General features: G+C 45.5%; 1 protein-coding gene across 1 annotated transcript in view; it reads left to right on the top strand.

Annotated features, from left to right (window-relative positions):
- Positions 1-24861, top strand: part of LOC101117809 (guanylate cyclase 2G-like) — a 44409-nt gene that overhangs the window by 14508 nt on the left and 5040 nt on the right. The window contains 10 exon segments of the mRNA XM_042239085.2: positions 6077-6224; positions 7622-7783; positions 13579-13768; positions 15172-15297; positions 16581-16773; positions 18465-18497; positions 18499-18643; positions 20441-20539; positions 21798-21901; positions 23123-23228. Coding sequence (XP_042095019.1) covers positions 6077-6224; positions 7622-7783; positions 13579-13768; positions 15172-15297; positions 16581-16773; positions 18465-18497; positions 18499-18643; positions 20441-20539; positions 21798-21901; positions 23123-23227 — 1305 coding nt within the window. The 3' untranslated portion in view covers position 23228.

The following is a 24861-nucleotide window of genomic DNA, read 5'->3' as shown; positions in this document are numbered from 1 at the left end:
ATTTCCACTCAATGACACTTAAATTGCCATTCTGCCTCCTTCCTAACTGGGGTGAGAAGAGCCTTACCTGCCAGATCCCAGAGGGAGAAGGGGGATCGGCATGTCTTCTCCTGCTGGTCAGCACAGCTGATCCAGAACACCACATGGTCCGAGACTGTTTCTCCCTTAAAGTCCATTCTGTCTTAGTGGGCTTGATCAGATGCGGATGAAAACACAGATGGGTTAAGTATCCCATGTCCCAGGCTGTCTCCGGGAAAGCCAATTCATACTCATTTATGTATCCCCTTCCTTCTAGCCTAACAACGGGGTCAAGAATTTCACAGCAGATGGGACAACTCCTGGGAAGGCAGAATACGAGCATACAAGGACCAGTTTTCTATCCTAAAAATCCCCTGGCGATCGCTGGTAATAATTTCCCCTGAGACGGCGTGGACACACCTCCTAAATGACCTTCACAAATTTCCTTCCTAAGCCCTAGCACGCTCGTCGACCTGTGTACCAAGCAATCGCTGCCTGCCTATTCCAGGCTGCTTGGGTCCCCACTCCTTCTAGTCCCTCCCAAGGGGGTGATCAGGCCCCCTCTTTCACCTCCTCACCTGAGCGCTCAGTTCCCCTGCTGCCATCCACTACCTGTTAACGTGAAAGGTCCGGGCGTTGAGAAGCAGAATCCTTCTAGACGGGCGAGGCGCCTTCCCCCCTCTAGAAGATTCAAGCCACAAGGCCTCGGAGTAGTCCCAAATGGGACTTGTCTCCTCAAAGTGAGGAGTTTCCCAGTCCATGTACCAAATGTTGTAGCCACACATTCCAGGAAACAAACTCACTCAGAAGGGCAATGCAGGTAAGTGGCGGGCAGTTTATTACACCAGCTGCCCAAGGCAGAGTCTCCTCTTAGCCAAAGGACCCCGACCAGTTTTTGTGAAAACCTTATATACCCTAAGTGTACTTGCTCAAACCCACCTCCCCAAATTCCCTGAAACTAGTCTGGACAAGGTAAGAGAGAGATACGATCAAAGCTAACCTGTGATTCATGTGTCACAAGACTAGATAAAGAGTGGATATTTATCAATAGGCCTGTGGTCATATCCCGATAAACACAATGGAATTTACCACTTTGTTCTGTTACAGAGATAATTAGCATATTCTTTTAGGCAACGGAGAGTCCAAGTACAAGTCCTGAGGCTCTTTTATCTGGGAGTCTGGTTTTCCATTGGTATGCCGTTTCTATAGACACTGGGCACAAAGTTCAGAGTCCATTGGGAGGGTGACCATGCGTGTAGCCTAATGCTCGCAGCCTGGCCTAAGAGGGAGCCCAGCTCTGTCCATTTCCTCCTTCAGTATCAGATATATTTTGGCTATTATTATGATTATTGTTATTCAGCCTCCATGTAGGTTTCTTGGATGAGGTTGACCTGATTGACCTCGAAGGACATTTGTTCCTCAAGAATTCGATTGCTCTTTGTGTCTAAGGAGCTAAGTCCTAACGACCCTGTTAAACTTTGACCTCCCGGGCCTTAGTGGGAAGCCAATGTATTGTTACCAAGCGAGGTAGACAAAGAGAACCTCCCTGTGATTGGTTTCCATGGACAACTGAGTCACTACTCATACTATTTTAGTAAAACTTCATTGAGCTTCTCTTAAGGGTTTGATCTAATCTGTGCACGTTCTTAGGAAGACAAGGACTTGTTTTCATCTTTGAATGGCTTAAAATTAAGCTAAAGAAAAAGTGAAAAGGTCAGGAATTGTACATAGGAAATTATTTAGATGGTGGTGTGACAGTTTTAAAATAGGAAGCTCTGACGTGGTATCCTCTCTTCTGGGATCTCCTATTTTTTCCCTCCCCTACTTTCCATTACCTTCCCTCTAAGCCCAGGGAAGTAGTCTCATCTCATCTCCAGTGATCTGTCTTCCATCCCAATCAAAGCAGTTGGCATCATTTATATTGGATGTAAAGAGAAAGCTAGTAAGTTCTCACCATGATGTGAATGACTAGCCTTTTTGGTGTGGGTGTTTGGTCTTCGAGAATTAACTCAAACGATGGTCTGGAGAAATGCTGGGGTGGGTGTGAATGACGCTTTGAAGGGGACAGTCTCCCTGGTGGTCATCAGCCATTTTAGGGCCCCTGAGTCTGTCCTGCATTCCACGCCAGAAGAACAGAGGACAGGTCGACTCTGCTTTGGAAGGCTTGCTGTCTCCTGAAACGAAGTGTGCACATTGCCCTATGTAAAGGCTCATGTAGGGCCTCTGAGGCCAGTTACTCTGCAAACATTCCTTGAAAGGGGATTAAGAATAACAGAAAATTCCCTAGATCATGTTGGAGCTCTGGCATGGGTGACCTGGACGTGAACCCAGGTGCTGGATTGAGCTCTGGGGGTCAGGTTGCACTTGCGGCCATCACATACCAGTCATAAGAACAATTCCTCTCCCGATGTCCATTTGACCAGAACCTCCTCTATACCAGGTAGCAGGGAGTTTCTGAGATGCCACCGACTTTTCAAGAGAGCAAATGCATATTGATCAAGCACCTAATTGGGTTAACCCAACTGGGAGGGTGCAGAGGAGTGCATGTTATTGTCCTGTGCTCAGAGAGTTCAACCCAGTGGGGCCAGCTCGGAAAGGATCTTTGGAGAGTATAATACTCATCTTGAGTTAGGGATGGGCCCTTGTATCTCAGTGAGAGATATCTTGATTAACAGGATGAAGGACAGTTTGGCATAGAGGTTGTCTTGGGGATTTAAACCCTGGCTCTGCCATGTATGGAAAGATGACCTTAACTAGTGTCCCTGTGTATGAAATAAAGATAAGAACAGTACCTGCCTCATAGTGCGGTTTTGAGCACTAAGATATTCATGTCACTTAACATCATGCCTACTCCAAAACAGTTATCTAATAAATGTTAATTGTTAGTATTAGCAGGAGTATGGTTTACTCTGGAGGAGGAGATGGCAACCCACTCCAGTATTCTTGCCTGGGAAATCCCATGGACAGAGGAGCCTGGCATGCTACAGTCCTTGGAGGCACAGTCAGGCACGACTTAGTAACTGAGCATGCATGGTGTTACTGTTACCCCAGATAACCCAATTGCTAATACTAAAAACCATACCCTTTCTTATTTAACTGAACAATGGGACAAGCCTGCATTGTTTAAACATGGTACCACCAGCTACATGTGACTACTGAAGTTAGCAGTGTGGCTAGTTCAAATGGAGACGTGCTAAAAGTATAAAATGCATGCCAGTTTTTGAAGATTTAGTTAAGAAAAAAAAAGGAATGGGAAATATCTCAATAATATTTTCATGTTGATTACATGTTGAAAAGATAAGTTTTTTTTAATACATTGGGTTATATAAAATGCTAAAAGTAATTTCACCTGCTTAACTAAAAACTTAAACATGATACATGTGTTTACATTATATTTCTATTGGACGGTGCTCTTCATAATTAGCAGTTAACCTTGTGGTTAATTTATCCTTAGCTCCAATATTTGTAATATTCATATTTACTTCATTTTCAAAAGGAAAAATGAAGAGGCTTAGTGAGGTAAAGTAACCAGCCCAACTGGCAAGAGGCAGATCGGGTTCTGCAACCAGTCTGTGTCCAAAAGCTGAATTCTTTCTTCCCAAGTGCTAGAGAACACAGCTGTGGGATTCAGAGGGAGGAGCCGTGTGGGCCAGCCTCAGCCTTCCAATTGGAAAATAAATGTGGCCTCAGATACGTAGGTAATAGAACTGCCAAAAGTGTATGAAACCTGGCACTTAAATTGTGAGGTATCATGGTTCTATTTGTTCTCAAACAACAGAATACATTTCAGGCCCTTAGCGGATATTTCCATCAAGACAGAAAAATAAATACAAAACAGACAAAAGCCATCTCTTGGAGAGAACTACCTGCCTAGGATTTCAGGCACCCCTAAACATGTCATTTTTGTCCTCATGGAAGGAGTTTTGCTAACATCCCTGGATGTCAGCGGTGGTCACCAGCAACCAGAATGTAGAAGGTCTCACGTCTGGGGTGTGCCTGGCACTAGCAAGGGCAGGGACAGTCGTGTGTGTCCAGGAAGAGTCCTGTGGAATGGAGACGTCTCTGTGAGGTCTGAGAGGACTCTGGATGGGACTCAGGTCTTCCCAGATTTCAAGCCCAGGCCGCTGTTTGTTGGCGCCTCGCTGAAACATTCCAGAGACAAACCCAATGGGTCCCTCCGGGACTGGTTCAGCAAGTCGCATTTCTGAAATGTGATTCAAATTTATCATCTCAAGAAACAATGAAGCAGGGTGGTAAAGCAACACAGCTTCCTGATTTTTTAGGGGTGAGGTGGGGGTAGTGTACCCACTGTCCTGAACGTTCCCTTATTGCTTTATGTATTAGCCTGAATTCTATGCAATACTGGCTCAGGGCTCTTGCTAGGGCCGACAGTGATTCAGCCTGACATTACTGCTGGAGGAAGAGGGGAGTTCCGGAGCTGGCGCCCAGGGGGCCCAACGACCCTGTCCCAGGGTACAATAATCCACTCAGGGACACTTCTCAAATTCCTCCTTGCTGGACACTGCTGCCACCTTGTAACCACACCACGTGACTCAAGGCTAGACTTGTGATTCATTTAAACCTGACACTGTGCCAGAAGAAGAGGTATGCTTTCACTTACCTGCTTCCTGCTCCACCCTCCTCTGCAAACGCCAGGGGTCCAGAAACAGTAAAATGAGTGGTTGAGAAGTGGCTGGACTTCAAAGGTGTCTGAACCTGGGTTTATCTTCCAGCTCCATCCCTGCCCCCTGGGAGCAGTTTATTTTTTAAGCATTTTAACATACCTTAAAAAATTTTTTTTAACTCGGGGTATAATTGCTTTACAATGTTATATTAGTTTCTGCTGCACAACAGTGAATCAGCCATATGTATCCATGTATCCCTTCCCTCTTGAGCTTTCTTCCCACCGCCACAGGGAGCAGTTTAAAACCCAGAGTTTCTTCATCGTGAGAGATCCCCCCTCACCACCCTTATCTCCTTGGCAAATAAGAGTCATCACTGCCTTGGGGACTGACCTCCTTTGGCCTGCCTTCAGATTAAGTCCTCTTCCTCCATTCTGATCAGTCTCCTCTGCACTCAGGCTTGGTTTATGTGATATGTAATCTGCAGTAATACAGGTTCTTGGTCTGGCCCCAAGCATTCCTTTAGTCTTTTTAAGCTCCCCAGGTGATCTTAATGTGCAGCCAAGGCTGAGAACAAGACAAGGACAAGTCTTCTCAGCTTAATAGGTACATGCATCTCCTGGGGACCGGGTTTCAATGCACAGTCTGATCCAGTAGGTCTGGGCAGGGCCTGAGATTCTGCATTTCTGTGGATCTCCCAGGGGATGCTGATGCTGCTGGTCCCTGGGACATCTTTCGAGTAGCAGGGGTCAAAGGCAGACCCATCTCACAGATGGTAAAATTGAGGCCCAGTTAGATGATTTGCTTGAAGAAACTTAGTGGTAAAGTTTAGGCTTGAACATGTCTTCTGACTCTAGGCTTTTTTTTCTGTCCTCTTTATAAATAAATAATATTATAAATAATAGTGCTTTCTTATTGCATACAAATAATTGCTGTAATGTGTTGTGGTGTGTGGGCTTAGCTGCTGCACGGCATGTGGGATCCCAGTCCCCCGACCTGGGATCAAATCCATGTCCCCTGCATTACAAGGCAGACTCCCAAACACTGGGCCACCAGGTAAGTCCCCTGTCATCTCTGTTTTGACAAGAAGAGTGAGGCACACGGGATAAAGTTACTTGCCCTCTACCATGTGGTAGAGTTAGGGTTTGAACCCAAGAGTCTGATCACAATCCTACTTTTTTTTTTTAAGTTGGCCTTGCCTTTGTGGCTCCACATTAAGGGGCTGGAAATAGTTTTCTCCTTTTTGGATGTCCCTGCCCAGGGTGACCCCCTGGGTGAGGGGCTCTTGAACAAGAGAATGTGGAAATGAACATGTCTCCCACCATGGCCTGTCTGTTTCTGTCCATCAGTCTCTATGTCTTCCAGCAGCATCCATCGGCACCTGCTCTAATCCATTTACTCATTTTCACTCTTCAGGGTCTGCTGTTCCTCCACAGGAGCCCCTGGGGTCCCATGGCAACCTGAAGCCTTTCGACTGCCTGGTGGACGGCCGGATGCAGGTGAAGCTATTGGGATTTGGGTTGTGGGAACTCCAGCATGGCCGGACATATAGAACATACAATGAGGAAACGACGGACCCATCAGGTAACCACTGCAAATCCTGCACCCACGAGCTGTCAGGAGAGGGGAACAGGGCTCCTCATCCCACCTGCGCTTTCTGATGCTCACCTGCTCAGGTCCCTGCAGTTGGGCCTTCCTCTGGGGCTGATGCATGCGGTTATTCCGGTCACCCAAAGAGAGGGAAAGAAAAAAGACAAAACAACCCACTGGTGGCCTGAGCCCATGTTGGGGTGTCTGAGCAAGGAGCCTAGTCCTTGCCCTGACTTAGCTGGGTGGCCTGAAGGGAGTCACTGGCCTTGCCTTCAGTCTTCCGTGTCCCCTCATGTCTTCATGCCGTGTTCTCAGTGGAGAGGGAACCACCCGCCAGGCCCCTTACAGATGATGAGCTTGGTAGTTCTCCACCATCTCTGCACTTCAGTATCACATGAGAAGCTTCGAAAGACATGAAAGGGGCTGGGTCCCATCTAGTGCCAACTGAATCAGAACTTATGAAGATGGGGTCTGCGCATCTGTGTTGCTTTCTAAAAGCCTCTCAAGTGATTCTGATGTACACGTTGAGACAAGACACCACCTGGAGTCCAACCCTCCTGCACATGTGTGCGAATTGAGACTCCACAACTCTTCCTACTTGCCCAGGCTTGCTGAGCACTCTTGAGTCTTGCCTTGCACTGTCCTGGGCCCTAGTGAGCCCAGTGTGCTCCGCTTTGACTGCCTCTCTCTGAAGCAGCATGCTGCCAGCAGCTTTGCTGTGTGCACGTGGGGAAGTGTCTATAATATGGTATCTTGCCGAAAAGACGAAGGGGGAAATGTTGAAAACCTGTTAGTAGCCGTTACTTCCTCCGCATCCTGCACTATATTTTCTTTTCATGATTGTAGCCTATAATGATATAAAAATCTATAAACATCACCGCAAAAGAAATGTTAAGTTTATCAAATATCCAGCACAGATATATCCGTGGAGACAGAATGAGGATTGGTGGTTGGCAGGAGTTGGGAGATGGGGGAAATGGTCAGAAACTGGTTCATGGATTCAAGGTTTTACTCTGGGGTGTCAGAAATGTTTTGGAACTCGATGTACTCAATGCCAGTGAGTTGTTCGCTTTCAAGTAGTTTTATGTTCTATGAATTGTTACATGATTTTTTTTTTTTTAATGTAGGCAATACAGAAAGGAGAAAGGAAAAGAAAAGCTGCCTGTAATTGCACAGTCATGAGTTAACTGCTGTTAACTTGTTAGGGCAGGACCGTCATCATTAGTTCCTTCATATTCACACACATGGGCCCCCAAGTGTGTGAATAAGGAGGTGCCTCCAACCATCAGGGCCAACTTCTCGGGGGCTGGATACTTTCAGGGCTCCTGTGCTTCCTGGAAAGAGAAGGGGTGACTTTTCCTGTTCCACCCAGCAGCTCTGACCTTTGACAGTCTTGGCTTTGCAGAGTTCTTACTGGACAGCCCCAGAACTACTGTGGCTCCCCTGGTCTGGCACCCCGAAGGGAGATGTTTACAGCTTTGCCATCCTAATGAGAGAGCTGATCCACCACCAGGACCCTGGACCTTTTGATGATCAAAACCTGACACCAGCAGGTAATGCTAGGAGAGACTCCTTGGCCGGCTTGGTCATTCAGCCTAGCCTTTTTTCTTTCCTGTCAGTTTCCATTCAGCCTAGCCTTTTTTCTTTCCTGTGTAGTCAGTTTTTTATTTTAAAAATCTTGTATCTTTAGACCCTTTTTGAACAGTTCCATCCTTTCACCCTTTTTTGGTCTTTTAAGATACTGACATTTTCAGGGTCCAGATCTCTTGTCTTGTAGAATGCACTACTACCTGAATTTTTCAGTTTCCCAATGGCTGGATGTAGGTTATTTTTAGTAAGAATACTTCTTCACATCAGGAAGCGCAGGCTATCATTGATGTCAGTTACTTCCCTGGTTGCGCAGCTGGTAAAGAATCCAGCTGCAGTGCAGGAGACCCTGGTTCAATTCCTGGGTTGAGAAGATCCCCTGGAGGAGGGCATGGCAACCCACTCCAGTATTCTTGCCTGGAGAATCCCATGAACGGAGGAGCCTGGGGTCTACAGTCCATGGGGTTGCAAAGAGTCGGAATCAACTGAGAAACTAAGAACAGCAGTGAGAACTACCTTTTAAATGCTTGCTTTTATTCTTTGTTTTGTGAGATGTTTATTAATTTAGAATCTATTCCAGTCTTATTTTTTCATTTTTAAAATTCATATTCCTTCTTAAAGAATTAGAAGACAAATTACAGTTTGGTTGCAAAAAAATTAAGGAACTCAGAACTACATGCTTTATTCAATTACAGCAGGCAGAGCAGTTCTGGAAGAAAATGAGTCAGATTGTGTCTTCTCTACCCAGAATCTCCCCCTGACTTCCCATCTGGGGAGTGAAAGATAAGTCCTTACAATAAATAGCCTGCAAGATCACTGAAGGCCTCTGATGGAGCCTCTGTGACTTATATTAGTGTTTGGTGGCTCAATGGTAAGGATTCTACCTGCCAGGCAGGAGATGCAGATTTGATCCTAGGTCTGGGAAGATCCCCTGGAGAAGGAAGTGGCAACCCACTCCAGTATTGTATTCTTGCCTGAAAAATACCATGGACAGATGAGCCTGGCGGGCTATATAGTCTATGGGGTTGCAAAGAGTCGGACATGATTTAGCAACTAAAACAAGGGCTGTGACCACAGCTGGCTAGATTGAAACAATATTCTTGCACAGTTCTAGAGACTAGAAGTCAAAAATCAAGGTTTAGCTGGGCTGAGCGCCCTCTAGAAACTCTGGGGGAGGCCCAGTCTTTGCCTGTTTCAAGGCAGCTGCCCCAGCCTTCCTGGGTTTGTGGCCACATAGGTCCAGTCTCTGCTTCCATCTTCACATTGCCACGTCTCCTGCATACATTTCTTCTGAATGTCTCTTATGAGGACACTTGTCCTTGGATCAGGGCCCACTCACATAATCCAAGATGAACACTTCAACCCCAGATAATTTTTTTGCAAAGACACTTTTTCTTCAAATAAGGTCACATTCTCAGGTCCTGTGGATCAGGACACAGGCATATCTCTCTGGGGACCAGCATTTAGCCTTCCTCTTCCTAATTCTGCCTCTCATACCTTGCTCCTTTTACTCACACTGGCCACTTTTATATGCCTCCAAAGTGACACACTTTCACTCCAGTGAAAGTGCCCTCTGTCTGGGCATCTCTTGCTCCATATTTGTAAGTACAAATTTGTTTTGTTCTTTCTTAAGGACCACAACAGTTTTCACTGTAAGGTTATGTTATATCTTGGGCTGGCCAAAAGGTTCATTTGGGTCAAGATGGTACAAACAAGCCCAAATGAACTTCTTGACTAATCCAGTATTACTGATTGGTAGACATTTTGATTGTGTCCCTTTTTTTTTTTTTTTTTTCTGTTTCAAACTCCTGCAGTGAGTAGTCATGAATCTTTGTGGACATGTGTGACTATTTCTTAAGGGTCGATTTCTGTTCATGAAATTGAAAAGGTAGACCTATTTTAAACATATTTAAATTTTCTGCTAAGTGGTGTCCAATTTTCTACTTACAAAGGATATATTCAGGTTTGAGAGATTTGGGGAGCCAGATTGTCTCTGAACACATTCCATGAGGGAATTAAAGGCAAAAGTAATGGGAGGTGAAGCAAGACCTGATCAAACTTGTTTTAAAAATGCACAGTAGGCATAACCCCTAGCACTGTTATTTTCCACTTTGGCTGCACACTGGAGTTTCCTGGGGCACTTAAGAAATGTCTGAGGTTTGGATCTCAGCCTCAGAGAGCCTGATGTCACTGGTTCGGGGTATGACCTTGGCATCTGGGTCTCTAAAGTTTCCCAAGTGATTCTAACATATAGTTCAGGTTGAGATCCACTGTCGTGGAGAGAGGATGTATGTGTGTGTGTGTGAGAGTGTGAGTTTGCATGTAAACCAGCCCACCTTTCTCTCTTGATTTCTTTCCCCTTGCAGTGCTGTGCTCAGCCATGTCTGACTCTTTGCAACTCCATGGACTATACCCCGCCATGCTCCTCTGTCCACGAGATTCTCCAGGCAAAAATACTGGAGTGAGTAGCCATTTCCTTCTCCAGGAGATCTTCTTCCTGATCCTGGGATTGAATCTGTGTCTCTTGCATCTCCTGCATGGACAGGTGGATTCTTCACCACTAGCACCCCCTGAAGGGCCCTTATCTTTTCCCCCTTTTGTTTACTGCCTTCCCCACCATTTCTAGTCCATCCCTGATGGCCCATCCCAAACCGCTTCTTTAAATCACTGTGCATTTCCTGGAGACTTTTTCAAGTAAGGAGCCTTTCTGAGTGTACTAGTCACTTTGAAAGCAGGTTCTGGTTTCTAATTTGTGGCAAAAGGTAGGAGAGGTGAGACTCCTCCCTAAAGGTTGATCTCAAATCCAGGGGTATCTGAATTTGGAACCAAGCAGCTAACAGATGTTCCCTCACTGAACCCAGGTGGAAGCCCACCTACCCTTGTTAAGCTCAGCTGCCACGTGATTGTGCCAGCTGGGGGGGGGAGGGGGTGTGTGGAAAGACTATGGACAGTGGGTGCATTTCCCCCTCATTGTGGTCATCTGCTCACCAAGCTGAATGAGAGGCAGTCACAGGGGATGATGGGTACAGAGGACCACAACCAGGAAGGGTACAATAAGCGCATCGTTTATGGGCAAACACTCCCTTCCATTAACCTCTACATCCCTGCAAACAAATCCTGGTCCTGGGAACAATATCAATTCCCTGCACACATTAGAGCAATGGTTCTCAAACATTTCATTGCTTCCCAGGTGGCGCAGTGGTAAGAATCTGCCTGCCAATGCAGGAGACACAGGAGACAGTGGTTCAATCCCTGGATCAGGAAGATCTGGAGAAGCACACAGCATGCAACCCACTCCAGTATTCTTGCCTGGAGAAACCCACAGACAGAGGAGCATGGCGGGCAACAGTCCATAGCATCAATAAGAGTCGAAATCAACTTAGTGACTGAGCACTCATACTGTCAAACAGTTTAGCGGGCATCAGAATCACCTGGAGGGTTATTTGAATTGAAAAGTAGAGGGATGTGCCCAGGATCTGTGTTTTAATTAGCTCCCCAGTTGATTCTGAGACCCGCTAACACTAACGTTTGAGACTTGATTTCCTCTTTCCCTATACTGTCCTCTTGAGAAAGAAGTCACTATGTGAAGGTTTCCTGTAAGGACAGGGGCATGTGCTCCACCGCCTTGAATGGAGAACAATCTGCATAAATTCTTTGGAATTTATTTCTATGGGTTTGTCTATGTTCTCCCATTTATTTATTCATTCAGTTACCTATTATATTTCATTTATGATATGTATATATAATTTATTGTATGAGATAGTTATTTTATATTCTGAGTTATCTAATACTACTTTTTTGCTCAAATTGTTTCATCTTTGACCGTTTCATTTCGATTGTCTTCTGTATACCTTTGACATATACCTGTTGCAGGGTTTTATTTTGTGCTTCCTTAGTTTCTGGTGGTATAAGATGCTTTAGCCTCATCTTGGATTTTCCCTGCTTCAGTACTAGAGTCAACTGCTTTTTTTTAAGAAACTCGACTCCTTTATTGGAAAATGAACACCTGGATGCTAGATGTGCTTGTTGCTATGGGCATACTGTTGTTTCTAGCCCCTCTTAGTAGACAGAGTGAGATAGTATGTGTGTGTATACTAACTCACATGTACATACACATTCATATCATTAACTCCCCATCTGTGTCTGTGTTAAGGCAAACATGAGTTCATGTTGACATCTCCAGTGTCATTATTGCACGGTTCGTTTATTTTATTCTCTCCCCATCACTTATGCATAACCTCCTTTTCCAATAGCGAGCATCCTGGCTCCCGCCATCTGCCACCTGTTTATTTGTTCAATCCCAGTATATGTTTACAGTAGCATCAGAGTTGTTCACCTGAATCCCCAGAAGAAGCAGTTCTACCAGCTAGAGGATAGTGATTATGGACATTTCCTTTTGACTTTAGTCTTACCATCCCTACTCATTTTATTTTATTTTTAAATATTTATTTATTTAGCTGCATTAAGTCTTAGTTGTGGCGTGCAGAATCTTCATTGAGTCATGCAGGTTCTTTTGTTACCGCCTATGTGCTCAATTGCCCTGTGGTATGTGGGATCTTACTTTTTTGACCTGGATCAAACCAACATTCCTTACGTTGCAAGGCAGATTCTTAACCATTGGACCACTAAGGAAGTGAACACCAAGGACCACCTTCAGAGAACTCTTTTTTTTTTTTTTTTTAATGTATCTAGTGGCATGTGGAACTTCCCCAAACAGGGATTGAACCCATGTCCCCTACAGCAGAAGCTCAGAATCTTAACCACTGGACTTGCCAGGAAAGTCCCTATCTTCTCATTTTAGAAGCTGCTTCCATCAGTGCTTTACTCCCTCCCCCTTCAGTGAGGTCATGTCACACATTTGTAAACCAGATTCTTTGGTCTCTGTCTGTATTCTGTCTTGCAGTTGTCCAGTCTCCCAACTGATATATTTTTAAACTTGCATTCTTTATGATTCATTCTTTGTGCTATAAAGTCCTGTGGGTTTTGGCAAATACACAGTGCCACGACCCACCAATGCAAATTTTGTGCAGAATAATTCACAACCATAAAAAAATCCCCAGTGCTTCCCCTATGTAACTTTTCTCCTTCCCCAATTCCTGGCAGCTTCTGATCTATTTTCTGTCTACAATTTTGCCTTTTCTGGGATATCATATACACAGAATCACACAGAATGTAGCCTTGTCAGACTGGCTTCTTACACTTAGTAAAAAATTTAAGATTCATTCATTTTGTCACACCTACAGGGTTTTTATAACAAAAACATGTACATCGTTATCAAATATTATTTCCTCTACAAACCAGAATGTTTAATAAAAGTCTGTAGATGCTAATGAGGAAGTGAAAGAAAGTAGGTTTACATAGTTGGACACAGAGGCAGAACATACTAGTTACAATTTATTGTTTGTTAAAATAACTTTTATGAAAAATTTTACTGGTAATGCAAATTTCATAAAGCACACTTAGAGTGTTTCTAGTACCAAACGCATATATACTCCTGAAATCACGGGGAGATATCCTTCATTTCAAGAAAAGTTTTATTAGAAAAAAAATCAGGTTAATAAGGGTATACATTAGGAGTCCTCATTTTCCAGGAGAATTCTAATATTTCCTGTAAAATATTCAGATTTCTTTGAAATTTTAACCTGTTTGATTTGCTTAAAAACTGAATTTGTAAATTTGAAAACACCTCTGTTTAAAGTGAAGTGTCCTCAATGGCCCAAAGTTCAGGCATTGAGCTACCTAAACTCCAAATGGATTTCAGAAATCATCCACCGAATCAAGGACCCTACGGCCTCCGAGCCACATCGACCTTCCCTATCGGAGGAGGAGGGAAATGAAATTACGGTGGTCATGGTGAAGGCATGCTGGGATGAATCTCCAGAGAAAAGGCCCACTTTCTGTTCCATCAAGGTTTTACAGGAAGCCTGTCCGGAGGGTGAGTTAGGTGTGTAGCAGAGGTTCTCTCCTAATTATTGAACCATCAGAATTTTAAAGCTCCGTGACTATGACTGATTCTGTGTGCCTCCCTCCCTCCCTCCCTTCCTTTTCTTCCTCCATCATATACTCATTCAGTGCCCATCATATACAAAGCGCTGTGCCACGTGCTGGCTGAAGTCTAGTGGCAGATCCGCCCTTTATTCCATAAACGACATAAACAAGGATCAGACTTTCATTGCCCTCCTTTGTCCACCCCAGATACTGCTTATCAATCAAGACTCTCCTTCCCAAGGAGTTCTGATATGACCTCAGAATCTTTTTCAAGCCAGCATTCCAGGGGGTTATGACTCATTCACTGGGACTAGATGGTAGGATAAAAAAAAAACTATTCACCGAACTTAGAGTAGGTTATCGACTTTAATTATTCATGCCTCTTGAATAGTTTTCTCAGTAGTGGCTTCACATGAGGGTCACTGTGTCATCTTTTGGCTCGTTGAATGTCAGAAGGTACAGCCTTTGAGAAGTAGCTGGAGTTGATAGATGCCCGGGTAGGAGTCGGGCATTTACTCCTAATTTGGCCATTCCACTGTACGTTCTTAACAGAACAGCCCTGTGTTCTGCATTCTCCATATCAAAATAGTTTGAAATAGTAGGTTTCAGGTCAGTGAATACTTTTTACTTAGGAAATAGGGTCGTCAATGTTAAGGTAAGTGTATTTCCTATAAGAGCCTCAGTCTCCTCATGTGAAAGATGAAAAATTTATTTGATTACTCTGAAGATGCCTCTAAAACAAGAGCCTAAAATAAATAAATTTATATTTTAAAAAGTAAAATAAAAAAATAAAATCATTCCTATGCACCTCAAAAAATAAATAAATAAATAAAACAAGAGCCTATGGGATCTAGAAATGCCCCTGATATCTGTCACCAGAAAAGAAAACGTCTGGTATTGCCATCTGAAGAGAAAAGAACAACTCATCCTGAAACCTACATTTCTGCACGCCCGTGACAATGACATGAAACATGTAGGGAAGAGTGGTGTGGGGAGGGCAGTGAAAGCTGCTGTTTGTTCAGTGCCTGCTGAGTAGCAGACACAACCCTAGTACTCACTGCCTCCCTGAATTTTCTGAAGGACCCTGTGAAGTATGTATTATTATCCTCATGTCTCAGATGAAGAAACTGAGGCTGGAAAGAAGCAGGCAGTTCAAGATCACAGGGCTGGTAAAGGACAGACTGTCCTGCCACGTGCCTATGGCCACTGGCTTTTCACTGCTGTCCATTGGCAGCCCTTGAGGATGAAAGCTTAAGGGCAAGACCTGCTGTCTCGGAATGTATACTTGGATGCTGTGTTCCACTGTGGCCCTAAAGTTCTTGGACAAAGAACTCTGGGTTCTTTTAAAGCTGCGTGAGTGTACTAGAGACAGTGTGGTAAGCAAGATGGAAGTGTACGCCAATCACCTGGAGGAGGTGGTGGGAGAGAGGACTGACCAGCTGCTGGCCGAGAAGAGGAAAATGGATCAGCTTTAGTCCACAATACTGCCCAGGTATTCTAAAGTTCCGGGGGCCTTGACAAAAGAACCAGCAAGCAACACCATTGCTATTTAAGGAGGTCCCACATGGAGAGACAATTTCCTTTGTTCTTTTCTTAAGAGACTGTTAGGCTCTTCTAAAATGGGTCAAGCATTCTGTGTGTAATTTGGTACATTTTGTAAAGGGAGACAGAAGCAAATGCCCTCTAATCCACAGGAATTACAGAATATAGATCTGTAAAAGATGGAATATAGTGAGTGCAGCAATAGGAGGATACCACTAGATGGCGCTCTGGCTTCATGAGTCCGATGAGGCTGCTGCTGCTGCTAAGTCGCTTCAGTCGTGTCCGGCTCTGTGCGACCCCATAGACCGCAGCCCACCAGGCTCCCCCGTCCCTGGGATTCTCCAGGCAAGTGTGCTGGAGTGGGTTGCCATTTCCTTCTCCAATGCATGAAAGTGAAAAGTGAAAGTGAAGTCGCTCAGTCGTGTCCGACCCTTCCCGACCCCATGGACTGCAGCCCACCAGGCTCCCCCGTCCCTGGGATTCTCCAGGCAGGAGTACTGGAGTGGGTTCCATCGCCTTCTCCGCATGAGTCCGATACTCTCGGTCTATTCAGATTATTGTTCAGTCGCTGAGTCGTGTCCCACTGTTTGGGACGCCTGGGACTGCAGCACACCAGGCTTCCCTGTTCTTCACTATCAGATTATTTATATTATACGTCTGTCCAGATACTTTGCACAATACGCACTACTAACTTCAGATTCAAAACTTGGCTTCGCTTTTGGCTCTGTTATCACCTGGGCACTCTCTGAACACTCGACAGAGCATCTGCTGTTAAAATTCCTGTACCCTTCCCTGTGTCTTGACAAAAAAAGGGGGTTGGCGATTTGAATGTGTTGATGTGAGATTGGTTGACAGAAGCAAAAATGTTAATTAATGAATTGATGAGTGTTTACAATTGTTTCCACATCTGCAGGCTGAGTCTTTCTAATCAACTCTATAACCAGTAGGGGAAAATGCAGTTCCCTCAGGGAGAAAATCTTTTTGAAAAGGCATTTATGTGACCTGCTTCTCACCCCTCCCCGAATTTATACCTACCAATTAAAAAATCTCTTTAGAGAAAATGCAGGCTGGGAGATGGGTGTCAGAAAATTCCCTCTAGATGATGGATTCTTGTTAACCAAAAATCCAATGCACTGAAGCAAAAAAGGTCTACCAAGGGAGACTTTGTAGGGATGTGTAGGAGGCAATATAAATAAGATACTATTGGAAAACATCCTTATTCTCTGTTTTCAGCTTCACTGGAGAACAGCTTATAGCAGGAAGGTCCGTGGAACCAGAGCATTTTGAGTCCGTGACAATCTTTTTCTCTGACATTGTTGGATTCACAAAACTCTGCTCTCTCAGCTTCCCCCTGCAAGTTGTGAAGCTCCTTAATGAGCCGTACAGTTTATTTGATCACATCATTAAAACCTGTGACGTGTATAAGGTGAGACACCCGGTTTCCTGGGTCATGGGGGCACACATGACCCTTGTAGCTGTCCCCCCGGGCAAAAATGAAGATGAATTCAGACCAAGACATCAGTCAGGAAGAAGGCTCTATCTCAATTCATGGCAGAAACTCAATATTTGATTCTTGTTTGTTTTCTTGGAAAAGGGCTTGATTCATCACAGATGTAGGTGCTTGTCAAGAATCATCAGCTGTTCCCTCTGTTTCCTTCCATTATTTTATCTCACAGTAAACACATTTCTCAAACAGGCATTGACCTTCTACTGGCTAATTCCTCCAGTTCCCTCCTGAATATTTCTTTTTCATATTCAGAGAGGCTCACATTTACTCTCCTTTAAAGACTGTCTTTGAATCCGGTGTGTCTCACTTCTATTACTGTGATCCTTAGCAATTCAAGCTTAGATTATCAGACTCATGACTAAAGGTTAGATAGCAACTACCTGACTAGTACTATTACTCTGGAGATGTATGAACAAGGTCACCTAGAATGAAAGATGAGTTTTGCAGGGGAAGAGAACAAGAGCTGGCGGTTTGACTTCATTCATTAATGACAAGGCCACTTTATATGTTTTCTGGTGGGGCCAGATGATGACTCCAGGATGCCCATGTTCACACGCACCAGGTGGGCAGCCACAAGCTCATCAGCTCTGACCTCTTATGGCAGGGCTCTCTGCCTATGGTCCTGGATCAGGAAGGGGCAATGTAATCACGTCCTCTGGCAACACATCCTCAGTGGTATTCCCCCAAAGTTCCCCAGCGATGTAGCCCCAATTCAAGAGTGGATAGAAAGATAGTACAGACAGTCACAAAGAGCAGATCATATTCACCCAACAAAAACAGAAGCTGCTCTGCTTAGAAGATGCTCCTCTGGGATTGCCTTGTAGCGTTTTCTTCTCGGCTATGCTTTGCGTGAACTAATCAGTTTGTATTTCTAAAGGATGTGCCCAAGGTGGGGTGAGGTAGCCTAGAAGCAGTTTGACTTGTGTGCTTGTTGATTTTGGGTAATTTCAGTGTCACCAGGAGGCAGACATGTTCTTACTGCCTGGCTAAGGCCTGAAATTTCACCTTTACCATCATCGCTGGAATCTGCTGAAATGCAGATGGATCTGAAAGGAGCTGTAACTTTATACTTATGCTTGTCATTTATTATCTCTTGTGGATGAAGGATCTGAAAGATGATTTTATTAGGAGGATTAGGGAAAAAGAAGACAGATGCCTACATTTATATATTTTGTATAGTATAAATGTATGCATAATGGTACCTAAGGGCCCTTCTGTGGAGTGAAGCTATTCCAGGTTGGATAAGATGGACTGCCCTTGATGGACCCAGGTGATCTTACAAGGTTTGCCTCATCAGTGTGTCGCTGTCTGCCTAACTAGTTTTGAACTTGGGTTGGGAGAATACGGTCACCGGCAGCCTCAGATTTCAGAAGGGAAAGCCGTGACTGGGGAAGAGGGTTGGGGAAGGAAGGGTTCGTGGAGGAAATGGGACAAGGGTGGGACCTTGAGGAAATGCTAGGACTTGGACGGGGTGGAGGTCATGGAGTGTGGCCCTTCCAAGGATGGAGCCCAAAGCAGGATCAGTAGCAAGGGGCCTTGACTTGCACTCATCCCCTCACTCCCAGCCTCCCTTGGGAAGAACACAAAGCCGTTTCTTCCTTTGTTTCCAGGTTGAAACCATTGGAGATGCATACATGGTGGCTAGCAAGCAGACTTCCCATTTGCACTGGAATCTGACACGTGGACGAGATTGCCACGATGTCCTTGCACTTCCTCGGTGCCACCATCCACTTTCAGATTGGGCACATGCCCAAGGAGAAGCTGAAGCTCCGGACTGGTCTCCACACAGGTAGACAGCACTAAGGGCAGGTGGCCTTGTGGCCCAGATACAGCAGCTGCTGCTAACTCGCTTCAGTCATGTCCGACTCTGTGCGACCCCATAGACCGCAGCCCACCGGGCTCCCCCATCCCTGGAATTCTCCAGGCAAGAACACTGGAGTGGGTTGCCATTTCCTTCTCCAATGCATGAAAGTGAAAAGTGAAAGCAAAGTCAGCAGCAGATAGTTCTAAATCCACACCCTAGGCCTGAGGCTTTCAGAAGCCCCGAAACCAAATGGTAAAATCCTCAGGGGTGAAGAAAAGATTGAATCATCTTTGCTTGTGTGTTTCTACTTAGCCAGATTGCTTGGGAACAACAAGGACACACAAAGATTCCAAGGTGTTTAGCCCCCAAAAAGGAGGAGCCTCCAAACCAGAACTGTTATTACCAGAACTGCTTTGCATCTGTGCCTCACCATCAAATTATCAAACTCATGGGCCTGTGACTTGGGAATAGATGATCTGCACTTGATTAAATGCTATTCTGTCACTGTCTTGAAATTCTTGATAATTTTTGAATGGAAGATCCCTTATTGTCATTTGAGACTGGACCCTGCAAATTATGGTAGCCAGACCTTTTCCTCCCTCTCCTCCACAGCTTAACTAAAATAGACCCTGACTCCTAACCAGAATTAACCACCCCTATGTTTGTGCCGCTGATGCTTTGTGTACATCCCCAGTGCGTGAATAACATCATCATTGGTTTATGTCTTAGTCAGCCTGGTTGTTAGGAGAAGGCAATGGCCCCCCACTCCAGTGCACTTGCCTGGAAAATCCCATGGATGGAGGAGCCTGGTAGGCTGCAGTCCATGGGGTCGCTACAAGTCGGACATGACTGAGCAACTTCACTTTGACTTTTCACTTTCATGCATTGGAGAAGGAAATGGCAACCCACTCCAGTGTTCTTGCCAGGAGAATCCCAGGGATGGGGGAGCCTGGTGGGCTGCCATCTGTGGGGTCACACAGAGTCGGACACGACTGAAGTGACTTACCAGCAGCAGCAGCAGCCTGGTTGTTAAAATGCCATACATAGACTGGGTGACTTAAACTACACACATTTCTGACAGTTCTGGGGGCTGGAAAGTCTAAGCTCAAGGATTCTACCACGGTGGGTTCTACCTTTTCAAGCGTGTAGAGTTTCTGGCTGCGTCCTCATGTGGAAAAAGAGAGAGAACTCTGGTGCCTCTTCCTGTTCATTTCAGGGCTAAGTCATTTCAGTCATGTCTGACTCTTTGCGACCCCATGGACTATAGCCCACCAGGCTCCTCTGTCCCTGGGATTCTGCAGGCAAAAATACTGGAGTGGGTTGCCATGCCTTCCTCCAAGGGGTCTTTTAGACCTAGGGATCGAACCTACGTCTCATGTCTCCTCCATTGGCAGGCGGGTTCTTCACTACTAGTGCCACCTGGGAAGCCCAATTCCTCTTCTTACAAGGGCACTAATCCCATCAAAAGAGGCCTACACTCATGACCTCCTCTAATTACCACCTAAAGGCCCCACTTCCTAATACCACTGTATTGAGTTTAGAGATTCAACATGTGAATGTGAGGTGGGGCACACAGACATTCAACCCATAACAACTGATTATGTTGCTTTCTGCTCAGAGTCTGTGAATTCCGTAGTTTGCCTCATTGTAAACCTTGAAATCTGTTGCCAAACTTTGCCCCAGGAGAGTAGTTGACAAACATTTGCTGACTGGGTGTGCATTGTGGAGTTGACACTGGGGAAATTGCGGACTGGCCGTGCCCCTCTGTCCTTGGCTTTGCAGGTCCCGTGGTGGCTGGCGTGGTGGGAGTCACCATGCCCAGATGCTGCCCGTTTGGAGACACCATGAACGTGGCGTCCAGAATGGAAAGCAGCAGTTTGCGTGGGTATTGTTTACAGCACTTTGCAAACACAAGCTCGCTGTCCCTCTGGTCCCCTATCTTTAACCAGAGAGTATTTTTAGAAGACCATTTGCATTGTCTACTCTTTTCCATCTGAAGGATAAGATCATTATCCATTTTAGACAACACTGGTTGCAAGCTTTGTAGATAAGCCTTTGCACTGAGCTCTTGATGGAGCCCTGTAAACACACATGACAGCTCCTTCTAAGACTTTCCATCCTAAACAGTCATGTACACATAGGGTAAGATCATTTAAATATGGAGTAGGAGTTGGCCAACTTTCGGAGCAGGACCAGAGAGTAAGTATTTTAGGCTTTGCAGGCTATAATCTCTGTTGCAACTATGTAACTGTTGTCATGCAGAAGCAGCAGTTTGCAACCTGTAAATATTGGGTGTGTTTATGTTCCAATAAAACTATTTGCAAACACAGCTGGTAGGCAGAATTTGGCCTGTCAGTAGCAATGCGCCAAACTTGGTGTATAGTTTTGGTGATACCAAAGAAATCTATGGCCAGGAACTCTGGGGAACATCAAATTCTTTTGCTTCAGAGAAGTTTTATTGCACTGATTATTGCTAGACATATATATGCCATTTATTGACTGAGACATCTATCAACTGGAAAACTAATTATTTAGTGATTTAAATATTAAAAAATTTAGATGAACATTCTTTTGAATTTGTAAATCTTTCATAGCACATAAGACACACACACAAAATCTTCTCCCCTCTGATTACTTTTTTGTCTAAGTTAATCAACTGAGTTCCCAAATCCAGATTTAAACCACTGTCTTCACTTATAAGAGTTCAAGGATAAAATATGAAATTGGAAGTGCTGAGGTAGGCTCCAAGCCTCACTTTGGTTGCAGTTCAAGTTACAAAGGACCTTTTCAGTGGTATATCTCAGTTCTGGTACCATCCCAGGGAACCCGAGGGGCCCTGCTGACCTCCATCCATCAGGAACACCAACTTGCATATGGAGTCAGTTCTTATTTTTAAACTGAACCTATTAAAGCTTGAGCAACACCCAGCAGTGTGTGAAAACTGCCTGTATGATTTGGGGTCCCAGCCCATGTGTCCCAGATGTGGGAGATGTTGTCTGTGATTCGCTTAATGAGACGTGCTGGCAGTGCCAGAATTTGAGCCAAGTGTGAGGTGTTCCCTCAGCCTTTGCTCTACTTTTAACATCCATAGGAACTTCACAACCATGGTGATGACTAGACTGTAACTGGTTTCTGGCAGCTGTCCGGATCCAGGTCTCTCAGAGTACTGCAGGCATCCTGCTGGCATTTGGAGTGGGGGGGGGGGGGGACAATTTGCAAAAGAGAGGCACCATTCCAGTCAAGGTAAGACCAGGGCCACTTGGGTCCTGGAAGGAGATGTCAAGGAACTTGATGGAATGAGTGAGTCTCCATGCCCTGGTTCGTGGAGATCACTGAGGTCCACATAGAGCACTCTTGATTGCCAGTTGTCTTCCTCCAGAGAGGGCTGTACGGCTGCCTTGATGGTCAAGCATGGAATCTGTGACCTTGGCTCCCACCTAGACTAACCTCTTGTGCGACGCCTCCTTCCTCTTTGCTGCGCTGGTCTCCTGGCTTCTGCCTGAACACCCCAGAATGAAATAGTCTCCCACACAAAGCAACAGCAAATACAACCCGGGAATAATCGTGCCCACATTCTTCTGTTTCCCTTCTCCTGAGTCTAAAGTGCCCAGGTGGAGGTGATGGAAGCCCATCGGTCTGGGAGCACTTAGGCCTCATCTCATCTCTACACATCTCAGTATCTCTTCCCTTTCCCTCTGCCTTCTTTCCATGCTGGCTCCCAGTCCATCACTGAAATGTACCATGAAACAGCCTCATCTTTTTGATAAACCTTGCCTTTCTGGGGGTGGTGGTGCTTCTCACAGCTTGGAGATGTTCACAGTGCGGGTGGTGAGTGGTTACTAGGACTCTGGGAGCTTGAGTGAGTGTCAGGGTCCAGGGAAAGAAGTGAAGTGGAGGGAGGGGGGTTACCTTCAACTCCTCAGTTTACTAAGCCTGGCTCTGGCATCATCTAATGTCAGGTAAGAGGAAGCTTTTTTTAGATGGCGGAAGTGTAGACCTAGCTATGAATCCTGTTCCTAGCTGTCTGATCTGGGGGCTTGGTTTTATCATCTGTAAAATGGGAACAGTGATAAGACTGCCCTCACAGGGTGGCTGTGAGTGTTGTGAACCTGGATGTGAGGTGTTTCCCCTGGTGGCCTGCTCACGGTAAGAGCTCAACAGATTTTATTATTATTTTAAAAGCTTTTCTTTGCAGTAGATTGAGACTCCACTGGCCCTCACCCCCTAGGCCACTTGCTGAGTGTCCATTTGGGCTTATCAGCCTAGTCCAAGGACATGATCACGCTTTCATCGGTGATGAAGCTTGTCCCTTATGGAGGCAGCTCCTGCCTGGTTGCAGTTTGGGCTACAGACATGATTCTCAGGAAGCCAGAAAGGATGACCTGAGTTGTCTGCAGAGAGACCACACTTGACAGACAGCCCCTCCTGCTCTGAGATTCACCAGCTCTCCTTGACTTCCCACAGGGCAAAGGAGAACAAATCACGTTCTGGTTGAAGGGCAGAGAAGACTTCAATATTCCACTCCCCGAATTTGCTGAGAAAGAAGCTGAAGTCCCAGGGATCTTCTGAGGTGAGTATTTTCTTCAGAGGTGTTTGTGGGGTCCCAGGAAAGTCTGTGGGGGTGCCTTAAATATCCCATTTAGGGGTTGTGGTTCAGATGTCCCGGTAGTTAAGAACCTACCTACCAACGCAGAAGATGTGGGTTCGATCCCTGGGTAGGGAAGATCTCCTGGAGAAGGATATGGCAACCCACTCCAGTATTCGTGCCTGGAGAATCTCATGAACAGAGGAGCCTAGTGGGCTACAGTCCATCGGGTCGCAGAGTCAGACATGACTGAGCTACTGAGTACACGCCTGTGGTTCCAGGGTGTTGAGTCAGTCTCCCACTAGGGGGCGCCATCTAGCTGGCCTCAGGGCACCCTGGCGCCCTGTTCAGTTCAGTTCAGTTTAGTCGCTCAGTCGTGTTCAACTCTGTGATCCTATGGACTGCAGCACGCCAGGCCTCTCTGTCCATCGCCAACTCCTGGAGCTTACTCAAACACATGTCCATTGAGTCGGTGATGCCACCCAGCCATCTCATCCTCTGTCGCCTTCTCCTGCCTTCACTCTTTCCCAGTATCAGGGTTTTTGCCAATGAATCAGTTCTTCGCATCAGGTGGCCAAAGTATTGGAGTCTCAGCTTCAGCATCAGTCCTTCCAATGAATATTCAGGACTGATTTCCTTCAGGATGGACTGGTTGGATCTCCTTGAAGTCCAAGGGACTCTCAAGAGTCTTCTCCAACACCCCAGTTCAAAAGCATCGATTCTTCAGCACTCAGCCTTCTTTATAGTCCAACTCTCACATCCATACATGACCACTGGAAAAACCATAGCTTTGACTAGACGGACCTTTGTTGGCCACGTAATATCTTTGCTTTTTAATATGGATTCCTGTGGCCTCGAGCAAACCTAGAGTTTGAACTGGATACAGTGAACTCATTTCCTGGGGGACCAGGGCTGTTGCTCCCAGACCTGCAAGTGAGCCTGCCTCCCTGCCAGAAGTTTCCAGCCCATTAGCTTGCGAATTGGCAGTGAATCCAACTTCATTCTGGGGAAGGAGAAAGCTGGAGAATGAAGCCTGGGGCCAGGGGCCTGCCTCCCTTTGCAAAGCGCCTGCTCCCTAACCTCTAGTGTTTATTATCCTTATCAGCTAATCAGAATGCAGGGATGTTTAAGCCCACAGCTGAAGGCATCTCAGGAATGTTTTCTAGGCTGAAGCTCTGTCTGAGGTGTGAATCACTGAAATCCAGCCGAATTAGGCCACCTGGGGGCAGGCAGAACCCCCACACTCTGGCTGGAAGGCCTGGCTTCACTTCCTGTGAGCACTGTGCCTTCCAAATGCATAATATCTTGTTCTCAATTTATTGCTTAATTTCTTTCCTATCCACTGAGCAAAGGACAGAATCGAGGCTTGAATTTTAAGTAGGATTTTTAAAATTCATTTATGAAGTATTTAATTTTTCAGTCTCCAGGAGAAAAGGTGAACCCATCGATTCTGCCATGAGTAATTCCCCCTTCACAAAAAGAATGGGGTCCCATGTTGGTTTTGTGGGTTTTGCTATAGATCTACTGAACCACTGGTGCATTTACAGTATTTTTTTTTTAAATTCCTTGAAACTCCTTGCATGTGGCTGCCGCTGAAATTGGCAGAGCAACTTGAATG

Source organism: Ovis aries, chromosome 22 (genome assembly GCF_016772045.2).
Source record: "Ovis aries strain OAR_USU_Benz2616 breed Rambouillet chromosome 22, ARS-UI_Ramb_v3.0, whole genome shotgun sequence".
NCBI lineage: Eukaryota > Metazoa > Chordata > Mammalia > Artiodactyla > Bovidae > Ovis > Ovis aries.
Note: the sequence above shows the minus strand (reverse complement) of the source record. Positions and strands in the feature narration are given on the sequence as shown.